The 23,097-nt window shown below is 39.2% G+C and overlaps 1 protein-coding gene across 6 annotated transcripts in view; it reads left to right on the top strand.

The window, feature by feature from the left end:
* The window catches only part of col11a1a (collagen, type XI, alpha 1a), a 98,472-nt gene that overhangs the window by 30,447 nt on the left and 44,928 nt on the right, over nt 1-23,097 (top strand). For all 6 annotated transcript variants that reach the window (XM_032551616.1, XM_032551617.1, XM_032551619.1 and 3 more), the window contains 24 exons: nt 606-671; nt 1,465-1,506; nt 1,595-1,657; nt 2,996-3,070; nt 3,159-3,242; nt 4,397-4,453; nt 5,454-5,507; nt 5,626-5,679; nt 8,543-8,596; nt 8,698-8,751; nt 10,143-10,196; nt 11,526-11,570; nt 11,672-11,725; nt 11,813-11,857; nt 12,777-12,830; nt 13,754-13,798; nt 13,923-13,976; nt 16,015-16,059; nt 16,346-16,399; nt 16,492-16,536; nt 18,340-18,393; nt 18,929-19,036; nt 19,113-19,166; nt 20,634-20,687. In XM_032551616.1, the coding sequence (XP_032407507.1) occupies nt 606-671; nt 1,465-1,506; nt 1,595-1,657; nt 2,996-3,070; nt 3,159-3,242; nt 4,397-4,453; nt 5,454-5,507; nt 5,626-5,679; nt 8,543-8,596; nt 8,698-8,751; nt 10,143-10,196; nt 11,526-11,570; nt 11,672-11,725; nt 11,813-11,857; nt 12,777-12,830; nt 13,754-13,798; nt 13,923-13,976; nt 16,015-16,059; nt 16,346-16,399; nt 16,492-16,536; nt 18,340-18,393; nt 18,929-19,036; nt 19,113-19,166; nt 20,634-20,687 (1,368 nt within the window). The remainder of the gene's footprint in view (nt 1-605; nt 672-1,464; nt 1,507-1,594; nt 1,658-2,995; nt 3,071-3,158; nt 3,243-4,396; nt 4,454-5,453; nt 5,508-5,625; nt 5,680-8,542; nt 8,597-8,697; nt 8,752-10,142; nt 10,197-11,525; nt 11,571-11,671; nt 11,726-11,812; nt 11,858-12,776; nt 12,831-13,753; nt 13,799-13,922; nt 13,977-16,014; nt 16,060-16,345; nt 16,400-16,491; nt 16,537-18,339; nt 18,394-18,928; nt 19,037-19,112; nt 19,167-20,633; nt 20,688-23,097) is intronic.

Here is a 23,097-nt window from a genome sequence, read left to right as displayed (position 1 = left end):
ATAGCGGTTTCTGCTTGCTTCATCAGCAAACTTCACCAACACAGCTAGCTAGCTAGCTAGCTCAGGAGCTACTTCCCTTTATACTTGAGAATAAAGGTCACAAACACAGATATAGCAGGGTGTCTAGCTCAAGTCATTCCCCTAATAAACCTCTAATGTTTAAGTATTTGTGTCCTTATGTGTCTGTAAATATCTTTTTAGAACATTTTAGCTCGTGTTCGTTTGGCTTTTGGGTTTACCAGCATCTTCAGTTTCCCCCACCAATTTATTAGCTCCACTTACGCATCTGCACTCTTTTCCGGTACTGACACCACCAATGAGTTCAGATATGGGTCTTTCTTTAGAACAAATATTTCCCCACACTGCTCAGTGCAATACATTGCGATGCAATGACACCTTTACCTAATTTCAAGCCTTCAAGTCTGATGCGTGTTCTTTCTTTTCAAGACTAACATTTTGTTTCATCTCCTTGTAGAGTCCGGTGTCTTTGTGTTGTACATGATTCCTCTACTGACTATTGAATGAGACTTTCTACATAAAAATGCCTCTTGGATATTTTTACCTGCTATGTAAACAATGTCTTCTTTTTTGTGCTGTGTCTACAGATTGCTGGTTCTCAAGCTGCCTTCGGACAGAAGGGCGAGAAGGGCGAGCCGGCCGTAATAGAACCTGTAAGGTCCAACATGTCCAAAACATGCTAATGCTATGATCTGTGTTAAATAACTTGTGTTTATGATAGAGACATCAGATTTTACTGTGAAATTACATATAATCCAGAGCAACAATTTTATTGGTAGTTTTAGGTTCCTGTCATTCTGACAGTAAGATGAACTTGAATAAGTTGGCTGCATTATATATAAAAAAAAAATCAAACAACATTGTATAACAGAACCTAATTCATTTTTATTTGAAACAGAAAAGCATAAAATAATTCATATTACTACTAGAATATTACTAAATTAATTCATGTTATCCATAAAATGTATTATGTGGATTGTGGTGCATATACCTGAACGAAACAAAAAATATGGATTAAACATTTTTTTAAATTAATGTTTTCAGGTTCTGTTTGAAAAAATATATATTACGCCATTTTGTGATGAGAGAGACAGAAATATAACCAATATAACTGATTAATATGGCTCATAGCTAGCCTGAGGTTGGCCCATTAAAAGACGTAAACCAGGTGTGTCTTTTTTCGTAAGCGAGGGACAAATGCATGAGCTTTATTTCAGCAACTGGTGAGGGAGGGGCAGCAAGGCATAACTCTGTGCTTTTGCTCCATCTTTATGGTCAGGACTTGGTAACCTTTGAGGCGATATTAACAGAATTTCAGCTGTTTTGATACAGAAACATTTTTAAAACCTTGGCCTATCTAGATTTTTCCTTACAGTTTTCATTGAGAATCTGAAATATTGCTGCAATAATGGACGCTCTTCAAAACAACATTTGTGTGTCTCTTAGGGCATGCTGATTGAAGGACCACCAGGACCACCCGGCCCATCTGTAAGTGTGGCGTAAAAACAAAAGTCGGTGTAAATATATGTGGGATTTGACGAGAAGGTAGTAATGCTCACTTATATTTGTATTTCAGGGTCTTCCGGGACCATCGGGCCTTCAGGGACCCCCGGGCACTGCTGGAGATCCTGGTGACAGAGTGAGCAAATGCATACCTCCCCAAACCTGTCCAAATTGTTTCTATTTGCAGTGTAGCATCACAGGTATTATTCCATTGTTGATTAAAAGTCTTGGTTTTAAAGTTTTATCTGCATTTAGTAACTCCATAACAAAAATTGAGACGTTTCGAAAAGGTTTGTATTCAAAGCTTTTCGAACTGAAGGAAGTTCATAAGCCCACTTTGCAGTCTTCCTGTTAAATCTATAAAAGTTTGAACCAAAATCATTAAGCAACGTAAAGATTAATGAGATAAAGTCAATAAAATCTCTTTTTATAAGTAGCTTAATATTTTTAGTTTTTCAAAGCTGCATTTTACTTTAATATTGAAGCATTACATTTTCCAATACAGATAAATCACAGACCAGTTTTGAACGCATAATATTGAAGTAGTTTTGTAGTTTTGAAACAAGATGTTAATTTGAGACTGAATTGTATGAGGTGAAATCTTTTTGCTATTTTCACCCAAATAAAAAAAAAACCTCCAAATTTTATAGAAAAAAAAAATGAACGTGTTGATTCCGATGATACGACTAAACGCATCTGGCTGTTAAATACTGTCTCTTTTTAGGCTTTTGCTCCAATCCACCATCCTACCACTGACTTCCACACACAGACACACACGGGACCTCCAGGTACCATGCTGACATCCTTGCTGCTCTGAAAGGATGTTGGTTTTGGACCAAAAACTGTTTGGCCTACAGAGGGACAGGCAAATCTCAGGGCCTGGTGGAGGGGAGGGGATCTTAGAACATGTAGATTTAATAGAAGGCACACATCCAGCATTTACAGCTGTGTGTCGTCTTCCATACGTTGGCTTCCAGATGTGGGACGGTTCTCAAACTGATTCATATACGTCTACAGAAGGGTCACATTTATATTTGTTTTTTTTTTTTATAAAGAGGACAATGCATATTAGTGTTAATACATATGGAAATATGCCAGATTTAACCAGAGAGGCTAACTTACACCTGTAGTCCCCTAGCAGGTTGATGGAAGAGATTAAAAAATTACAATTAGCTTGTATAACAACATGAATAACCCAAGATTCATGACAGATTTCAACGTACAGCTAAAAGTAGTGTAATTTACTGTACATTATCATTAATAATAAAAATAAAAACAGTCACAACCATAAGGGGGAAAAAAAGGAATATAAAAACAGATCATTTCAAAATTATTCAAAACATAAGTGCAATTTTCGTTATCTAGAATTGTTGATTTAATAGTTTTTAGTTCCAAATGCAAGAGTTTGTACAGTTGGACCAGAGATGAGCTGATCGATTTTATCGATTTGATTTCGTCTCCTCTTCGACATCAGGGTCCTCCTGGCCGCGCCGGTCTCCCCGGCGCCGACGGCTTACCGGGACCTCCAGGTACCATGCTGATGCTCCCAGTAAGTCCACCACAAAAGAAGTCCATCATTTTGATTCCCAACGCTCATATAGCGTACCGAGCCGTTTGCGTCTGTGTGTGCCGGACAGTTTCGCTTCGGTGGGGACGGCGAGAAGGGTCCGGTGGTGTCGGCCCAAGAAGCCCAAGCACAGGCCATCCTCTCCCAGGCCAGGGTGAGTGAAAACCTGCAGACTGTCGGCTGCATCCACTTCTCTTTACACAGTGCTCGCTGCGTGGGGGGTTGGGGAGTAGAGGTGTTTAGATGGGGGTTTTGTTGGGGAAACAGAAGGGGGTTGCCCTGTGTTTTGTTGACTTTGTGAGGCTAAAAGAAGACTTGCTGAGAAAGGGCTGAAGAGCAGCAAAATAAATAGCCACTTTGAACAGATGCTCATGCAGGAGAGACCGCTAAAAATACAACTCGCTATATTTGGGTGGGGTAAACTAACAGCTGGACAAAATGGGGGGAAAACCGCGACCGAGTTGAATAAGACGTAAATTCAGTGAATTATCCAATTAGTTGGCACAAGATTTTTGAAATATTTAAATTGCAAAACTAATTTCAATTCTTTTTTTTTAACCTGTGTACAGTAGTAAGCTAAACAGACAGTATATATATATGAAATTAACTCAATTGTAACTCAGTTTTTGATAAAACTGCGTCTGTGAGTCATCGTACAGCTAGAACATAAAAACGTCTCCTGCACATTTGCCTCGTTACGAAACATTAAACGCTAAAGATTTTTGGATAGATTGTCTCCTTTCATTGTCTAGAAAAGCAAGTCTCAAAGCAAAAAAAAAAACGGTTGTCTGTTTCTGGCATTTGTGCATTTTAGTTGCTCAGTAAAAATAAGCCTCAAAAATATTTCTTAAAAAGCGTCCATCTGCATCGAGCACCTGTGCCGGGGGTCAAATTTGTAACATTCTTGAGCGGTGGTCAGGGCTGCAAAATGGCCCCCAGGCCACGCTAGACATTTCTTGATGAGCAAAATTCCCGAATAAAATATCTCAATAGTGCAAAACCGCCAAAAATAGTACAAAATGTTTAAGTCTAGATATTAAAGGAAACTTGCTCGGTGGTACTTCTAAAAGCCTGCCTGCTCACCTGCAGGAAAAGTGAAAACATGCTAACAACAAATCTTTAAATGTAAATCAATATATTAAAAAAAAAATCATCAACTAATCCTGTTTTCTGTTACATCTGAGTACTGAAGTGCTGCTTTCATTTTGATATTTTCTCTTTCTTTCATATACAATATATATATATTTTTTTGTCTAACACAGTTTCAAAATGAAAATGTTGGTGTTTGTCTCTGTTTGTGGCCTGCAGCTGGCGATGAGGGGACCTCCTGGGCCAATGGGTTTGACTGGAAGATCTGGACCGGTGGTGAGGCTCTCATTTTTTAAAGTTTCACTGTTCACAAATTGTCACATGACCCGTGCCACTCGTCCAGTCGGCTTGGATGAAGGAGAGGCTGTCAGCAAATTATTTTGAACCTTCCAGGCAAAAAAAAACAACAAACAAACACGTTTTAAGGTGTTTAAAATGATTATTTTTAGTGTAGCGTAAAGTTTGTGTCTGATGTGTGTATTATTAGTTTCTCCTGCCTTAAGCAGCTCAGTGGACACACTCCCTGTCTGTTAAGTGGAGCTGCCCCCTACCACACCCAGACCCCTCATTTTTCTTAGGACCTGTTGACACACGATCCGGGGCTTATTACCGTGGAAACGAGACAGAGAATTACACCCCGTTCGATCTGCTCGCGTCTTCTGAGTAGCAGCAGGAAAACTCTGATAAGATCAGATGGGAATAAGTTGATCCAAAGGAATAAGATGAGATGAGAGGAGATCAGCGATTGGTGGATTCTAGCTGACTTGAAATAATAACTTAATAGTAAACAAAGCGAGTTATTATATTCAAGTTGCTTCTCCATAGTCGGCTCTCAAACCCACGCTGATATGAAGGCTGATGTCAGAGCTAGAAGCTGATCTTTCTTGTTTTGTTTTGTCTCATTGTAAATCAATGTGCAACTTCATAATGTAAATAAATAACATGGTTGTTCTATATGATGTATTTTGCGTTTTCTAAGGTTTTGATCGTTCGCACCGATTTTTCAAATTCCGATTTACGCGAAACAAGTATTTTGAATTGAACATCAGTATTTGTAAAAAGAAAAACTTAACAAAATTTGTCACAACAGAGTAAACGAACCTGGAAATTTCACAATTCCATGCCTTGAGTGGAATTCATCCTCTTTATACAAAGCTAAATAATGCCATCTGCTGTCTGGTCTGGATTATATCATTTATTTTGCTCCGAGCTACAGCTGAAGCTAAAGATTCATGAAGTGTGTGTTGGTGTTTTTTTTATTTTTTTTTGTCTTTAGGGTCCACCTGGCTCAGGTGGGCTGAAGGGTGAAAGCGGAGACCACGGTCCTCAGGTGAGTGAGGAATAAAAATTCAACCGGTGAACTGAAGTGTCTTTCAGTTCCCACTAAAGGCTGCTTTCGAACTCCTGCGCGTTGCCGGGCTCTAAATGGGTCTCCTGTGCCTACGCAGGGCCCACGTGGCATTCAAGGACCCCCTGGACAACCTGGCAAAGTTGGTAAAAGGGTGAGTGAGCTCAGTCACCTTCAACTCCCACGTGAAAAACTGTGCATTTGTGTGTGCGCGTGCAGCCGTGTTTTTATTTTTCGCTGGGCTCGAGCGCTGCGAGGATTGTTTTCACTCCAATAAACAATTTCTTGATAAGTGCTTACAGGGATCCACGGCCTCGCAGCTAATCTGTCTGAAAATGGCAAAAGTGGGAAAACTAGCTGTGGATGGGGGGCCTGCAGTCAGTCGCCACGGTGCAGCAGCAGGTCGACTCGGGCCAAACGTCCTGATGTATGAGGACAACAATGGATAGAAACCGTCCAAAAATGTAGGAAATGAACCAAATTCAGTCGTCTGCTCTGAAGTGTTTGAATTAATTAATTCTGAATTTTTAATGTGAATCTAGAAAGCGTCTCTGCGTCCGGAATTTAATACCTTCACATTCACACACAGCCTGCCTGAGGTGTAAGCGAGCTTTGCGGCAACGTGGTAATTTGATTTTACATAGGACAGGCTTACAGATGCACCAGCTCCATGTGTACTGACGCACTAAGAAAAGTTTTCACAATTAGAAAGTGGTTTTAACAGTTACATTTTAATACGTCAAAATGTCAAATTACTTGTTTTGGCATTCTTTGTGCAAACTGATTAAATATAGATCTATGGCTACATTCACACAACAGGTCTTGATGCTCAATTCTGATTTTTTTATTTATTTATTTTTTGCGTGTTCGTTCATACCACTAATTAAATGTGACTGAAATAAAACTTCTGTGTGAACGGTTTATTACTCCAGAGCGACCCGCATGTACAGAAAAGGAACGTTGAGATCGGATTGTTTACAGAAGTATTAATGGAACCCATTGTGTATGGATACATTTTAAAGTTATTCAGAGCCAATAATATCGTCATAAGATCTTAGCGACACGAAGGAAGCTAATTAAAACAGAGCACAACTAAAAGCAGCGCCCTTTTTGTCGAGCGTCGACTGCAACTTCTGTAGGGAAGCCTGTCTGGATGCGCAGTCACAACTAACAGTGGTGTGATTGTGATGTGATGGGCTTCAGTGACACGGACATCTTTCATCATTTTTTCAGAAATCTAATTTCCAGCCATTGTTTACCTCCAGATTTACCACATCTGGCTTCTTCTGGTAAAGAAATGCGACGCACGTTTCACGTCAGTGATGTAAAAGTCGAACAAAATGTAACATGATGGTTCAAACTGCAGACGCTTTAAAAACAATTAGATATTGATTTGAATTAGCACCGCATGTGGATGTTTCAGACATTGGATTTTGTTTGAGGTGACAAGATTGGAATCGGGCCGTTCAGGCCGCCGAGAGAAAGTCGGATCTAGGTCATGTTTTGGATCTGCTATTTCCTCTGTTGTAAACGGGTGGTGAGATATTTTATCGATTATTTCCAGTTACCCTCCCATCACCTTTTCATATAGACCTTATTACTTCTAAAAAATGAATTTCTGTACCGTTACTGCACTCTTAATAATGAATAAAAGTTAGACGGTTTACAACTTTAAAACAGGCGCTGAACTTATTTATTTGTAGAAATGCACCAGTCGAAATTTTGTGGCTGATTTCTGAGTTATGATTTTTTTGTAACAACTTGACCTGCTGATACCAATTATTGCCGTTTGCGAGTTGTCATAATATACTGAGACATGCATATATAAGTTGTTTTTTGTTTTTTTTTCTAGTTCCCGTTCTTTTTGTATGGGATAAATCTCTGCGAGTCAGAGTTTTATGGCAGCTTGTGTGGATTTCCTTTAGTCTCTGAGCTTTTCAAAGGTCTGCCAGCATTTCTGAATCCAGCAACTTCCATGACAGCCCGAGGTTAAAAGCTCTTTAAAGTAAAGCAGAGCAGCTTTGCTGTGCTCTGTTCAGCCTTCCTGTTACTTGCGGAAATGTACTCACAACCTGAACAAAATACAGACATTTCAAGAAAATACAATTTCATTTTAAACTGATTCTTACAAAATAGCTTTGAGTCTTCTTCACTCAATTCCACACTGTAAAGTTGTATTATCAGGTTGCTCCAGTGCGTTGCGTTGACAAATCGGAAAAATGTGTGATTTCTATGTTTCTGACTAATTCTAATTCACTCAGGAACATTTTTTTTTTTGTCTTGGAGTATCTGTAGTTCAGGATTTCTATTCCAATAAAATATTTAACCATTGGGAATGATCCACTTCTGTTGTATTCTACTGTAATTGCTCCTGACAAATTCAGTCATTTAATACACAGTAGTGAAATTTTACAGTTCAACCTGTGCAAAAAAAGTTGTTAAAGACCAAGTCGTTGCTCTTTGCTTCGTACAGAGGATCTGGACCCTTCTCTACTGAGAAACGGCTCGTTCCTGGAGACGTGGACTGAAGTTTTACCTTTTTTACCTTCCTGGAAATTTCCTGCACCTGTAAATGACACCGGATGCTAACGCTAATTCAGTATTTGGATGCCTGGCCAACATGAACTTAACACCGTCATTCACTTCCTGCAAATGTTGCCACTGCTAAATTTGCAGGCAGACTACAATTCTGAAGCAGCGCAGAAAATCAGTGTCAATGTTCGCTTATTGGCCAGTGGAAATTCCACAGTTGAAATCACGCTCAATGGGAGAAATCCCAAACAGAGCACTGAAGGTAGATGCGAATCAAACAGAATTGCATTGGAAAGCAATTTTACAGCCAATCAAACCTGCTAGTAAGACAGAGCTAAACATAACAGACACCATTTCTTCGATTTGACTTCTATATAGATCTTAACTAATCCAAAACACGGTGGTATTTATGAAACATTCATTGGCGTACGCATGAATAGTGTGTAAATATTTGAGTGTGAAATGTGTTTCTCTTTCACATTAAGGGTCGGGCTGGTGCTGACGGCGCTCGTGGAATGCCCGGAGAGCCAGGCTCTAAGGTAAAAACCACCGAACTGAACGGGGGAGAGATAAGGGACATATGGCTGCGTGTCATTCATGAGGATGTGGTTTCATTGTGTGTCACTATTTTTACTCACAGGGCGACCGAGGCTTTGATGGACTTCCCGGGCTGCCTGGAGAAAAGGGCCACAGGGTGAGCACAGGGAGGCTGACGTTGCTTTTTTGAGTTTCTTTAAACTTAATTTTGCCATTTTTTTGATGATGTCGCCGTTTTAGATTAGAGTGAAAAGCTGAGAATCTGACGTGCTGAGAATAAAAAAACAGATTATTTTGGTATGGAACACGTCTTTTAGTTACTTCTGAGCTTCGTGACATAAATCCTGTTTTCATGTGCGATAAGTCACAAAACTGGCATCAGAGGAAAATCTCCTTACTGGTGATTTTTGTCTTTTTAGATGACTTTAATTTACCAACGAGCTGCAGGGGGCTTTTTAACGTTTTGGATTTCCAGTGTCTTTTCATGATCGTGTTGAGTAAGCTGCTTCAATTTGAATGTGATGAGTGAACAGCTGCTGTGCCGGGAGGTATTGAATGAGAAGCTGATCTCTATTCCACTCATTGACCCGCATTAATCAGAACGCGTGAAAAGATTAAATCAAAGTGGAGCGTAGAAGCCAAGTCAATAGTTTTAGAGGGCATCAACCTATCTGCTTATCCCACATCGGTTGTGATTTAATTGATTTCTTACTACAGTTTAATGAATCAGTTTCAAGACCTGCAGATACAAATAGACATAGTATAACAGTTTATTAAAAAGTACAAAGGGAAATGTGTTTTCGAATGTAAACACAAACATTCGAAAGCTAGGCGTTAGCAAACATTAAATGGACAAAAGTGCATGAATGGAAAACCTTTAGCAAAATAATGGATGGTTGAACAAGTATGTAACTCTATGATCAACAATTCAATCGGTTTTCATTTGATAAGCGCTTTTCATACAGTCACGTTTAACAGGAAGTCTTTTATGGAAGTGAAAAATGTCAGATTTAAAATCACAATGGAAATGTACAAGTATTACTGCCACGCTAAGAAGTTAGAAAAATAAAATTGCGAGAATAAAATCAGGACATTTTGAGGAAAAAAATTCATATCATTACGAGAACAAAGTTGTATGAGAATAAAGTCGAAATAATACGAGAATAAAGTCACGATATTATGATTTTCTTTTCATATTACAACTTTGTTCTCATATTACTTTGACTAATTTTATTATTATTATTATTTTAAATTGTGACAAATTTTAAAAAAAAATTCAAGTTAGAGCTTCATCTTTTTTTTTTCTTTCTTTTTTTTGTCAATTCAGTTTGTTAATAGGCAGTTTTATCGATGCATTGCGCCACAACCGGCCGTTTTGAGGGCACTCATGATCTTGATGCTGCCCAAAATGACAATGAGGCAAACCCGAATGCTGCAGGGCTCCCTTCTGCATAAGAGCAACTTTTGAGTTTCAGCAAACGTAGAAAGCCCAGCCGACGTTATGGTAATCGGCTTATGAAAAATGAACCTGTCTGCCGTGGTTCGCAGGGCGAGCCGGGGTCGATGGGACCAGCAGGAGCCCCAGGAGAGGACGGACAGAGAGTGAGTACTCCGTCTGTGTTGGAACCCTTTAAAGTTCCCCCCCCCACCTCTAAGGGAGGTGACAGCTTTGTTTAAATCAGCTGTGCTGCACCCTCAGGCAACACACACACACACACAGGGAGGACACTATAAACCGAGGAGGAGGAGAGTTTGTGTTTAACCTTTCCACCCCTCCAACTAAATACCCTAAACTGCCCACACCGCATCCACCACAAAGCTGTCACAGGCTCAGATTAGATCTCCGCTTGATTTAAAGGGAGTGTCACTCCGCATTATGTAGCAATGTAATAAAATCAGGCTTCAGAATGGAATAAAACTTCAGTAAAACCGCATTACGTACCAATTGACTTGAATTGTTTTGTGCAATATGCTAGTACCGAAGATAATGGTTACGAGTCTGAAAAGGCGACGAAACGACCAAAAGTTTGGAATTTGTTGACCAAAGTTTCAATTAAATAAATAAAATCTACACGATCGTTCTTAGTAGCACAATGATTCGGACGGACGCAAACAGCTTGCGATGGTTTATTATACGATGCGCCACATTATAGTGTCATTTCTAAAAAAAAAAAAAAGAGCTACTTCCTGTAATTGTAATTTAATTAAAGCATCAATGTGGCACAAAGTACTACAAGATGCATTAAAGGGTCTGATTACGTTTTTTGCTCCAATTATTACATAATGCGGTTTTACGATGTTTTGCTACATTCAGAAGGTTGATTTTATGACATTGTTGTTCTCGCTTTGCAATACTTTCTTCCACGTTATGTAATAACGTTGTTTCATTTCGCGTCAATTATTGCGTAATGCGCTTTTAACAGCGTCTCGCAACATTTGGAAGGTCTGATTTTATTACATATCTGCACGTTTTCTGTAATACCTTCCACCGCTTTACGGATTTTTACAAAACGGGGACGTAGCGCTTTGTTAAAAATGCCAACGTAATAAAGTGGCACATCATGTAATAAACAAACACAAGCCGTTTGTGTTCATCCTAATCATTAAATGTGTGTCATGTTGCACATCCCATATGCAGTTAAACTGAAACTTTTGCCGATAAATGCCAAACGTTTGGACATTTATTCAGCATTTTGAGCCTCAGACAAACCCAGAACCTTCAGTACTAACCTGCATGTCATTTAAGGTGAAACGATTCCAAATGCGTTTTATTACATAATATTATACAATTAACGAAGTTTTTTTTTTTTTACATCACAGATTGCTAACGGGTTAAAGATTGTGGTTGTACTTTCATTTCAGCGTTACTCATCCAACCTGCAGCATTTTTTAAAATATTCATCTTTTTTTTCCTTTTTTTTCTTCCCAAAGGGTGAAGACGGAGAGATTGGGCCCAGAGGGTTAGCTGGAGAGAGCGTAAGAGTCGCATCGTTCTACAAAACTTTGGCGTGTACTAGCTCTAATAATTTTATTCCAACTCGTTGTGTTATTTTTCTTTTTCTTCTGTTGTTCTGTAGGGGCCCAGAGGTTTGCTGGGACCTCGCGGTCCTCCCGGACCCCCCGGAGTGCCGGTGCGTACCATGACTGTTATCGTCTTCCCTCCTCCGATAACCCACTTCCTGTAATGACAAGTCGTTTTTCTTATCTCCTCTCCTCAGGGCGTTGCCGGAGTGGACGGGCCACCGGGTCCCAAAGGCAACATGGTACACCCACACACACACACGCTCACACCCCCACAGCCTCCTCTCAGTAAACACACTCAAATGTTCCCTTATCACTTCTGCGAACGTCGAAGGGTGCTGGACTTTTGGTTCAGATTGGGCCGTATGTGACCGGGTTTTAAAAATGCCTGCAGGATGCACAGCTGTGGGGTGAAAGGTCAGCCCAGCACCTCGAAGCAGCTCCGAGGCAGAGCAGATAAAGCTCAACCGCCGATCAGAACCTGGCTCGTAGTTTTCCTCTTTATATTAAACGGACCATAAAAGCGTTAGAGGGTGAAATCGAACAAAAAGACGCAAATATGACCTGACTGTGATCAGCACCACGGCGTACGGGAGACAGATTCTGATATTATTTTTACTGTAAAGCGACTTTATGAAGCCCTATGACGGGTGAAAACTGCTACATAGATCTGATGTCTTTTCATTCTTTTAAAAAATTGGCAAGAAACAGAAATAAATTAATAAATTGTGGCAATTACTGCATTTAACAAATAAAACATAAGAACTTCCCCACCTTATTTGGTTTTATATTTTAACATAAGTTAATTTTTTTGGTTTGTTTTCAACAGTACTAACTTAACTTTCCATTTTATTTTCAATGTTATTAGGTTTCCTTGTTTATTTTATTATTTTTTGTCTATTTTTTCATATTATGTATTTATTTAATATGATTTTTAAAAACTTATTGCCATATTTTATTTTTTATTTTTGTCTTTATGTTCAGAATTTATTTTATATAATTTTTTATGTTTCTCTTTCTCTGTCTCTTTTTTCCATTTTCATTCTTCCTTTCTTTTACAAAGCCAAACTGGACTCCTCCTGGTGCTAGTGCAAACACGCATTAGGTCATTATTCAAACCTGATCAGTTTCCTTTAAACTAAGTCAATCTGTTTCTTTAAGGGACCTCAAGGGGAACCGGGCCCACCGGGTCAGCAGGGAATCCCTGGAACACAGGTGACCGAATCAAACGCACACCAGAAAACATGCTGCGCAGCTGCACACACAAGACGGCGGCCACAAACACATCAGCATTTAAATCAATGCAATTAATTCTAAACCCAACAACCTAATTTACATTTTATGGCGCTTTAGCATTTGCAGTTTTATAAATAAATATGGTTTTTTTTAAAGTTTAGTTTACCATGTTTAGATTACAATCATTCATTTGGCACAAATCTCTTTATCCCCACACACACACACGGGAGCTAAGTGTTTAAACTGACACAAAATCTTACCAAATATGTTGGGTCCACTTTCTAGTGCAAATAAATGAGTGCACTTGAAATTAGTCAAAACTAATGTGAAAGTAGTTTTTCAGCAAAATAAAGGAGCTTGTTTTAAGTTAGTAATTCCATGATATTAATAAAAAAATGATTAGGGATACTGGCAGATTATTTCACTTTTCCCATGATATAAGTGAAATAATCTAGAAGGAGTAACTTTTTTTATTCTTCTTATTCCTCAAAAGTTACTTGTTAGTTTTGCCTTATTTCAAGTGTACTAAGATATTTACACTAGAAACCAGACCAAAAGTTCTTGGTAAGATTTTTCTGCTGTGCTGGCTCTGACATTTATTTATGTTTTTTTATTCCTGCTCAGCTGCTCCACCTGTTGGTGCCCCCATGTATAAACACCAGCATAATCAGCTGCACACATCCACAAATATTTTAATGTGTTCTCTTCCACAAACTGAATGCAAACGTGCCCACACACACACACACGCGCACGCACGCACACACCGCGTGACAGTTCAGTAGCAGCTCCACTATTTACAGCGCCAACAAACTCCTCGGTTTACTCAGCTTGTGTTTGTGGGTTTGAGTGTATTTGTTGATGCCACACAGATATTTATTTATTAAGTGCATCTTGTTTCACAGGGCCTCCCCGGTCCTCAAGGTCCGATCGGACCACCTGGAGAAAAAGTAGGTTTTCTTTTCTTATTCAAATCGATTTAGATGTAAGTTTCCTTGCGTTGTTGCAGTTTACTACACCAGTTTTCTTCTTCTTCTTCTTTTTTTAAATCTTGTTCATGTCTTCCTCGTACAGGGCCCTCAGGGCAGGTCGGGACTCCCTGGACTGCCTGGAGCTGACGGGCCTCCTGTGCGTGCTCACCTAATACGTATATCGTTACTACACACATACGCATCACTTTTTTAAGATAGCGTCTGCCTGCCTCCACTGTATTAATTTACTGAGGTCCATCTCAGTAAATTAGAATGTCAGCAAAAGGTTAATGTAGTTCAAAATTTGAAACTCTTATCTTGATGAGTATTGCTTACATATCCTGGCTAAGATATCATATAAGACGAATTGGATTTAATTGAAAAAAAATGCTTTTGGTCACCTAATGGACTTAATCATGGGAAGGACTGGTTCACTGTTGGAAAATTGAGTGGAAGAAAAAGGTCTACCGAGATGCAAATGTAGCTGCTGTTTTGAGAGACATCCTTGTTCTCAAACAAGTTAGAATGTTGTGGAAAATAAAAATAAAAAAGCTAATTAGAGGAAACTATTTAAAAATTAGTAAGACCCATTTAAAAAAAAAAACCAGAACAAATGTGGAAAATTTAGAGTTTTTTTTTTTTTTCTTCTGGCAATTAAAACAGACTTAAATGTGTTGTTTTCCAGTGCTGCTTCTTTTTCAAAATGATGCTGTAGTTCAGAAAATTAAGCAGGATTTTAGCTTTGTCACTTTTTTTTTTTTTTTTTAGCTTAATACCTTAATATTTCTTTGAGCCAGTGTAGCTGTTGATATTTTTATCCTTATTCAAGAAGAAGCGATGAGTGGCTCCATTTGATACTTCCCATCATATTATGTTCCGACCTACCAGAAAAAAAGACATCTAGGATCCACATTCTTTGTTCTATTGTCAGTTAATTAATTCAGTCTGAAAATCCTGCATCTGTTATAGTCCTGCCTCTAACAGTTTGCAGTACAAAGTTTATGGAGACTGGATTAAACTAGAACAAAGTCTTAATGCTGTTAAATGAATGGATTAGCACAAATTAGCTGAAAAAGCTGAAGTAAAGTAGAACACGTTCTAAATCTTCTAAAGTAGTTTAAATCTGCACAGAAGTAAACATTCAAACTTCAAGCTGTTGGATTGCAAATTTGTTTTGTCTGCAGTAATGCTACTGGAAGAATTTGCTGGAAAATTAGCAAAAGAGGCTGATGTCCTGTAACCCACTAACGTTTTTGTTCCAGCTCAAAGCAAGTGGAAGTAGTTGCCCTTTAACGAACGTCGGATGTTAGACGTGATTTTAAAGCTTCCTTCATTCGCTTCCATAGAGAAAAACTCAACATTTAATGAAGTGTAAAGTTTTTAAATTACAGAAATCACGGCAGACGCTTGCTACAAAACAAGCGAGTGACGCTGGACGTCACGTACATTCAGTTCGGACTATAAAGAAAAACGTCATCCATGCTACCCAATGAAGAAATACGCAGACAGAATATACGTCTTCTTCTTTGGTTTACGACAAACGGCGAACCTTTTAGGCAGGCCTATGCCTCTGAAACCTCTCAAGGTGTTTTTTTTTTTTCACAGCAGCAGTAAAGCGCCTGTGGGGCTTTGTTACCCAGACCCGTTGTTGCACCGAGTCGTCGGCCGAAGAGGCAAACACCCTCAGCTGCCCTCGGGCCAAAGAGCTCCCTGACTTACAGCTCTCTGCCTCCATGTCCATGTCGCGAATAACAAGTTGCCGGTTGTTCCTCACCAGCTAGTTATCCACTAAGAATGAATCACTTGTTACTATTAAAAGTAGCGATTTAAGCGTCACAGAGCCACAGTTGCGCTTCGGAAAAATTACCCCTCGCACAGTTCAGACGTCCTGTTCATAAAACCGAAGCTTGAAATGGACAAAAAAAAAAAAAAGTCTGATGTTTTATTCATGGATTCTGCAGTATTTGGCCTGGATCTGGCCCACAGAACCACGTTTTGCTTCGTCGGCCATCTGCAGCAGATATCCAGTGCAGCTCAGAGACTTCCTGCTGGTGGCAATACCAGCTCACGTGTGTCTCAGATAGTTCTGAGGAGCTGCTGCATAAGAGTTTGGTCACAAGTCACTGTGTGCAGCGTTTTACTGAGCAACATTATTGAAGCGAGTCTTTTCTGACGAGTTTGACATTTTTTCACAGGGTCATCCTGGCAAGGAGGGTCCACCCGGAGAGAAAGGTTCTCAGGTAATATTTACAAATTAAATAGTGTACATAAATAAATATGGTGGCACAAACCCCCTTCCTCTGTCAAATAGGAGATCGGTTTCCAATCTATTAGCAAATCACAAACATCAGCGTCACACGGTAGAGTCTCATTCTATTAAAAGATATTGGACTGATCACCTGTGTATTGAAAGACAATTGCATAAATGTAACGAGATCTTAAAACGAAGTTGATATTTTAAAAAGCAATATTAGAATTTTGGTTTGTGACACATTGAGCTATCACTGAACTATGATGTTGCTGTAGGGTCCACTGGGTCCTCAGGGTCCTCTTGGTTATCCTGGCCCCCGGGGTGTAAAGGTAGGATTGTTTTAGTGAATGTTTTTTTTTTTTATTAGAAATCCATCATTTTGTTTTTGTGCTGGGTTTTAATTCTGGTTCCTGTCCAACAGGGGGCCGACGGAGTTCGTGGGCTGAAGGGATCAAAAGGAGAGAAGGTAAACTTGTTAATGAGCCAGTTTGAGTGCAGACTTTCATATACAATACCAAATGCAATACCAAAACATATGGAATTAGATTTCAGAATCTGTGAGATAAGTAAAGAAAAAAAATACAAGTATAAAAAATATTTTTACTTCTTTCCTTTCTCCATTCCTTCCACCCTTACTTCCTTCTTTCCTTTACTCCTTCCTTCTTCTAATACTTTTTCACTGTTTAGCTTCTTCTGTTTGTTCCTTCCCTCTTTCTGTCCTTCCTTCCTTAGTTCCTTTTTCTATTCCTTGCTTCTTTTCTGTCTTCCTTCTTTTCCTCCTTCCTTCTTTTAATACTTTCTCACTGTTCCTTTTCCTTCTTTTGTTTGTTCCTCCCTTCTTTCTGTACCTTTTTTTTCTTCCTTCCTCCTTCCCTTCCTTACCTCAATTTTTTTCCTTCCTTTGTTCCATCCTTCATTCTGTCTGTAAATGAGTTTTTTCCTTCCTCTCTTCTCTTCTTAGTCGCCACTTTTCTTTCATCTCTTTCTTTTTCCTTGTGTCCTTCCCTCCGTTTTACCTCATGTCTTTTCCTTCTGTCTGTCTTTCCCTCATTCATTAATTTCTTCAGTTTCTCCTTCCTTCCTGTCTGTCCATAGCTTTTGTATATACACTGACTGAAAGCTCTGGAAAAGTCTGGATTTATATATTTTTTTACATATAGGAATTGTGCATATCTATATATATATATATATATATATATATATATATATATATATAAGAATTTAAAATAATCTCTGCTGTATAATTGAGCTCCCTGATAGCACAAATATACCGAGCAGGTTTCTAGCAGTCTCGACACGACGGACAGCGAGGGGTGACAGTGAGAGCAGCAGAGAAGGTGTAAAAAGTTTGAGAGCGGGCTGTGAATGCATTCATGTCACAGATGTTCTGTCTGAAGCTGCCGCCGTCTACCTGTCGACTGTGTTTTGACTCTCCTGAGCTGAAGTGGATGCTCGGCGCAGGCCGAGCACGACTCGGCAGTCAGTCGATAGGCATCCTCAGAGGGAGGAGGGCCGAGTCTTGCTTTGAAGTGACCCTCAGTCACTCACGGCTGGATGCGAAGCTGTCCTGCTGAAAAGCTTCTGCTGACAGAGAAACTCAGCCGTCAGTGCCACTCCGGTCACCAGACGCCACAATCTGAGCCGGAGTTTAAACCAACTTCAATATTCAGGATCGGTACGGTTATGCAGCGGTATACATATATAAAAAAAAAAATCTATTATCTGACTCGAGGGACTTGTTCCCACTGCAGTGGCAGGCATTTGTCTGATTTTTGTTCTGAATTATTAATGATGAGGGGAGAAAAAAAAAACAGACCTTGAGGAGAAAAATGTATGAGGAAACGATGCGCATTACTTGAAGTGCGTATCCAGTCAGGATGCAGGGTGGTGGCAAAAACGTGTTCGGCTCTGCATTATGCATCAGGTACTGCTGGAACACAAGAGGTCAAAAGAAGAAAGAAAGAAGGAAAGAGACGAGTTTTCCCTTTGATATTGACATGCATATGTCACATATATTAGATAGACAGACAGACAGACCTTGATGTTAACAGTATTTGGTATTAAGTATAAGAAAAAAGAACAGTAAATGGATTTTTGGATATGCTATTCCACTCTTTGGCCACCAGATGGCAGCTCTAGTCCTCCGTTGCCCATTAGGAATTGGGAAATGTAGCGAAGTGTTAGCTAGCTCAGACCTTTGTGGTGTTTATAAACTCTTTTTTTTTTTATCAGTATTTTAAAGAAGTGACCAAATATTTGTTTCTCTTAGGGCGAGGACGGTTTCCCAGGTTTTAAAGGAGATATGGGAATCAAAGGTGACCGGGTGAGGAGCTTGAATAAAACATCTTTTTTTTCTCCACCACACAGCAAAAACACAGAATCCTACCAAGTGTATTTGGTCGACTTTCTAGTGCAAAATGTCTTGGTACACTTGAGATAAGACAAAACTATCTAACTTGTAACTTTTCAGCAAGATGAAGGAGCTTAAGTCAATAGTTCCTTAATATTGATGAAAAAGTACTAGTTCCACTGGGAGATTATTTCACTTGTAATATGGGGAAAATATCTTGTTATAAGTGAAATAAAATGCCGGTGGAGCTAGTATTTTATTTTAACTTATTTTACCAATATTAAGGTTTTTTTTTTAAAACTTACAACAACCTTTTATATATTGTTGAAAAGTTACTCATAAGTTAGTTTTGTATCATTTAAGGCGTACAAAGATTTGCACTAAAAATAGAGGATAAATACTGTGTTTTTGCTGTGAACTTCATAGGTCAAACATTCACTCTACTCTGTACATTGAAACACTGATTTGAACATTTTCTATATATATTTTTTTTTTTTGTGGATGGCAGGGTGAAATTGGCATGCCTGGGTCCCGTGGAGAGGATGGTCCTGAGGGACCTAAAGGCAGAGCTGGTCCCAATGGAGAGTCGGGGCCTCTCGGTCCAGCAGGAGAGAAAGTAAAGAAAACTCTTATTTTTCTAGCTTTAGCTAAGTTGGACTTTTGCCCTTGCTCATCTTGTCGATGTGTCCCAGGGTAAACTTGGTGTCCCAGGATTGCCAGGTTATCCCGGACGACAGGGACCAAAGGTAAATATGAGTTACTTTCAACACAAGAAGCACCACGATGTATGTTTTATCATACCTGATAAAACATCACAGTGGGTCCTAGCAGCCATTATGTAGACTATGTTTAATCTTATTCATTTAGAGTTCTATTTTGTACACCTAGAAATGTATTTCAAGGTGAGAGACATTTCAGAGTTCATGTGAAATGCCATAAGTAGGAGAGAATTACCTGATTCAATAAAAAATTCCGGCTGAGTAAAAAAAAATTACATTTTCTATAAAAATAACTGCTTATTAGACATGGGATTATAAACAAGCACTTGCTAAATGGCGACTTCTTAACATTTAGTGGAAAGGAAAGTTTTGATTGGTTTGACTTTAATAACATAACCTTCAAAGATATAAGATAAGATTTATTCATACCTGCACAAGGTATGAATAAAACATTGCTTTGTGTTTTATAGATGTTTCTTGCTCAGATTTTGGACAAGAAATGCAACTTTCACAAATTTGTGGCCAATTTCTGATAAAGCTGTTTTTGAGCTTTTATTCGCTGACACCAATTTTAGCTTCTTCTGGAATCTCTTTGAAAACTATAACATATAATAAGAACAGCACACAAAATACCATATTGTTTTTAGCCCTCCAGTACAACAATTACTTAGTAGGAGCGTAGGTGAGGTCATGTAGTCTTGAACTGTTTTTTAGCATCTTAGCTTTCATTAGCAGTTTGCTGTTAGCATAGGTCTCCTATAGTGAATTCCCTGTAGAATGTAGATAGTTACCTTCCATCTCAGATCTCCAAAAAGGTTAGCAACATGTTCTAATCCAGCATGTTTCGTAGGCAAACAAAGTAGAAAACTGAGGAAGATGGGTTTTTTTTAAAAGCCTTTGCTAAGCTCCAGTCAGTCTTCCTATTATCAGCCTAAGTTTGTCTCTCTCTCTGAGGCTGAAAAAAACGCAGCCATATAGTAATGTTGCGTTTTCTCTTAAACAGCTTCCTACATCTCTGACTTCATTTCTAAGGACGTCGCTGATACTGGAAATGGCTAACTTTGAGTCTTGTTCAGTCCTCATTGAGGAGTGTTGTTGTCAGCTGGACTGTAGCATGATGGTGTGTTCACTGAGTTGGAAAAGACCCAGAAAAATAAATGGTCTGAATCCACATAGTGTTGTCCTGTTGTAGGAGGATGTTCTCCTTAAGATGAATCAAATAAACATCGAGACTAAGAAATATCCTCCTCTATAGCCTTTATTACAGTGCATTAACTTTAACAAATTAGAGGGACAAAAAAGCATTTTTGTTGTAAGTTTTACATTTGCCACTTTAAGAGTCTGACACAGAGAAGCTCGGCGCTAACAGTGGAACACTGAGAAAGATGTCTATCATCTCAGCAGATGAATGCAACATAATCCCTTATTGTTATGGATGCTCTGACCCATGAAGCCTCATCTGCCTTCATGATATCTCCCTCTGATTTTTGACAGGGCTCGAGTGGATTCCCCGGCTTCCCTGGAGCAAACGGCGAGAAAGGAGCACGGGTGAGGGGAAACACACACCCATAACACCTGGAGACATAAAAAAACTCACTTATCATGCGCAACATAAAATTTGTTCCACCTTGAAGGCATTTTTGTCAAATAAAGCTAAGGTAAACTGCATGTTGGGCGAGAGAACGACTGATTTGGAAACAGTTATGGAGCCTCGAGGCTGAGCTTGTTCTCACGACTTTGGGTTTTATTTCAGATCAAATTCAGGACACAGGTTTTAATTTGATCTTTTAAGAGAGCACCAAACTCTTTAGTGTTGCTTTTGAGTCGTAACCCAGGGTTTGGGGTTTAGTAGAGATTATTTCCTGTTTTCAATTACTACAAACTGTGAAGAATAAGAAATGGTGTGAAGAGATCTATTAAGGAGTTTCTATAGACTTTTACCAAGCAGATACATTATTGCAGTGGTTCCCAAAGATTTTCTTCTGCCCCCCCCAAAAAGGAATAAAAAAATCAACTGGGCACACACATCGTTCAACCAGACATAAACCTAAACACATATTTTGTTTTCAAACTCCACCGAAGTTTATTTCACACTTCAGGTTGCAACAAAACAAACTGCAAACCGTCTTTACAGTGAAACACTTTTGTGTAACTGTTTTGTTTTTTTTCATTCATCCATACCGCTTCCCGTGTCCTCCCCCCACCCCCCTGCAATGGCACTGCGCCCCCCCATAGGGAGCGCACCCCACACTTTGGGAACCACTGCATTATAGCAACATTATAGGACTGCGGTCTGCTTTCTGCATGTTATCATTACCTTAGAAACACGGACACTAATGGTGTAACCGAACAGCTTGACTTTGGTTACATCATTGTTGATTGTGTTAGCTTTCTCTCTGAGGTAACAGCATTCAGCAACGGTTGCATCAAACAGACCCAACTAAGAATATAGCAGGTAAAAGAAATGTTTCTTCATCCCCAAAAAAATCTTTATGGTGGGAGGTTCAGCTACGGTGAAGATGGCTTTAATAATGTCTAGAATCAAGACAATTTCTTATTGAGCTGTGTTGCCACCAGTGCAGAGCTTGCTCGGATGCTTGGACAACACTCTTATAAGAAGAACCGCTGCTAATAATAAAAAAAACAACCATTTCAGTTAGAAAAAAAACCCCATCAATACCAGCTGCAAATCTACCAGAAATATCAGCATGGATCTAAGAAGATTGGTGCAAAGAATGATTTCCGTGTTGAAATTCTTCTTTTAATTGGTTGGAAACATCTACAAAAGAATGTCTGGAGAGGAAAAGTCGAGCCGTACCACAAACACTGTGCCAGACCAATCCTGTGGCGTGAGCGCAAAGCATCCAGATACAGTTTATATGTGGATTTGTTAATAATCCAAGATGGCTTGCTTCCCCGCAATCCTACTCTAGAATACTGTGGGGTCCAAACATAGTCCAAGAACTACTTCTGCTGACCATCAATGTGCATCATGGTGAGGGTCCATGTCATCCGACATTAGTGAGAAAACAGCTGAAAAATCAAAACACTGAAGTGTTTATGGAAACGGCTTAGATTTTCAGCCCACTGCAAACCGCTTGGTCAAATTAAGGCATGTTGACTAGCAGATGGCAAAAAAAAAAGAAAAAAAAAAGCTACGAGCAGAAGTAAGAGAGTAATGGATGGGATTTAGCTCGAAAGTTCACATCCTGTACGGAGAAGTTAACGCTCCAAATGCACACTCTAACTTCAATTTTGATGAGTTTGGTTCTAATAGCCTGTAAAGCTAATAAAAGGTTTTATGTGTTCTTCATTAAAAACAGCAGAATTCCATAAAATAATCTTAGGCTCAGCTACAAAATATTTGTGTTTATAGTCAAAACCTTGGGGACTGACTCCATAGAAACAAATCGCCCTGCAGCCTGGCCACAGATAATTGCTTTTGCATATTTTGTAAAACAACAGAGGAAGCATCATTAGCTTATTTTTATTCTAAAGTTGGGTATATCACTTGTGTTGCTTATTTTTCTGATGAATAGCAGCTAATAGTTAAAACAGATGAGGCCGGATTTCTTCTCCACTCTTAGCTGTAAGCCTGACCTACTCCTCTCCAGATCTGAACAGCACACTGAATTCATTATTTTTCAAAACTTTGACGGCATTGTGTGTCGTCTTGGCGTTGATGTAAAATTGACTTGGCGTGCATAAACAGGAAAACAAGCAGAATAGAAGGATTTTATATATTTTTTCCTTTCGCCGTCTTTGCTCTTGTCTGTAAACTCTGCAGTCCTCTAAGCAGCTCCACCCACACAACGCTTCCCTGCAACGTGAGCCACCTTATTGTTGGCATTTTTCAACAGCATACTGATTAAACAAACAAAAAACATCCCACTTCTACTTCCTTTGGCACAAAAGTTTTTTGAAGCCAATGCAATGCCCTGAAAATGACCGATTTCTG

This window comes from Xiphophorus hellerii, chromosome 21 (genome assembly GCF_003331165.1).
Source record: "Xiphophorus hellerii strain 12219 chromosome 21, Xiphophorus_hellerii-4.1, whole genome shotgun sequence".
NCBI classification, from domain to species: Eukaryota; Metazoa; Chordata; class Actinopteri; order Cyprinodontiformes; family Poeciliidae; genus Xiphophorus; species Xiphophorus hellerii.
Note: the sequence above shows the minus strand (reverse complement) of the source record. Positions and strands in the feature narration are given on the sequence as shown.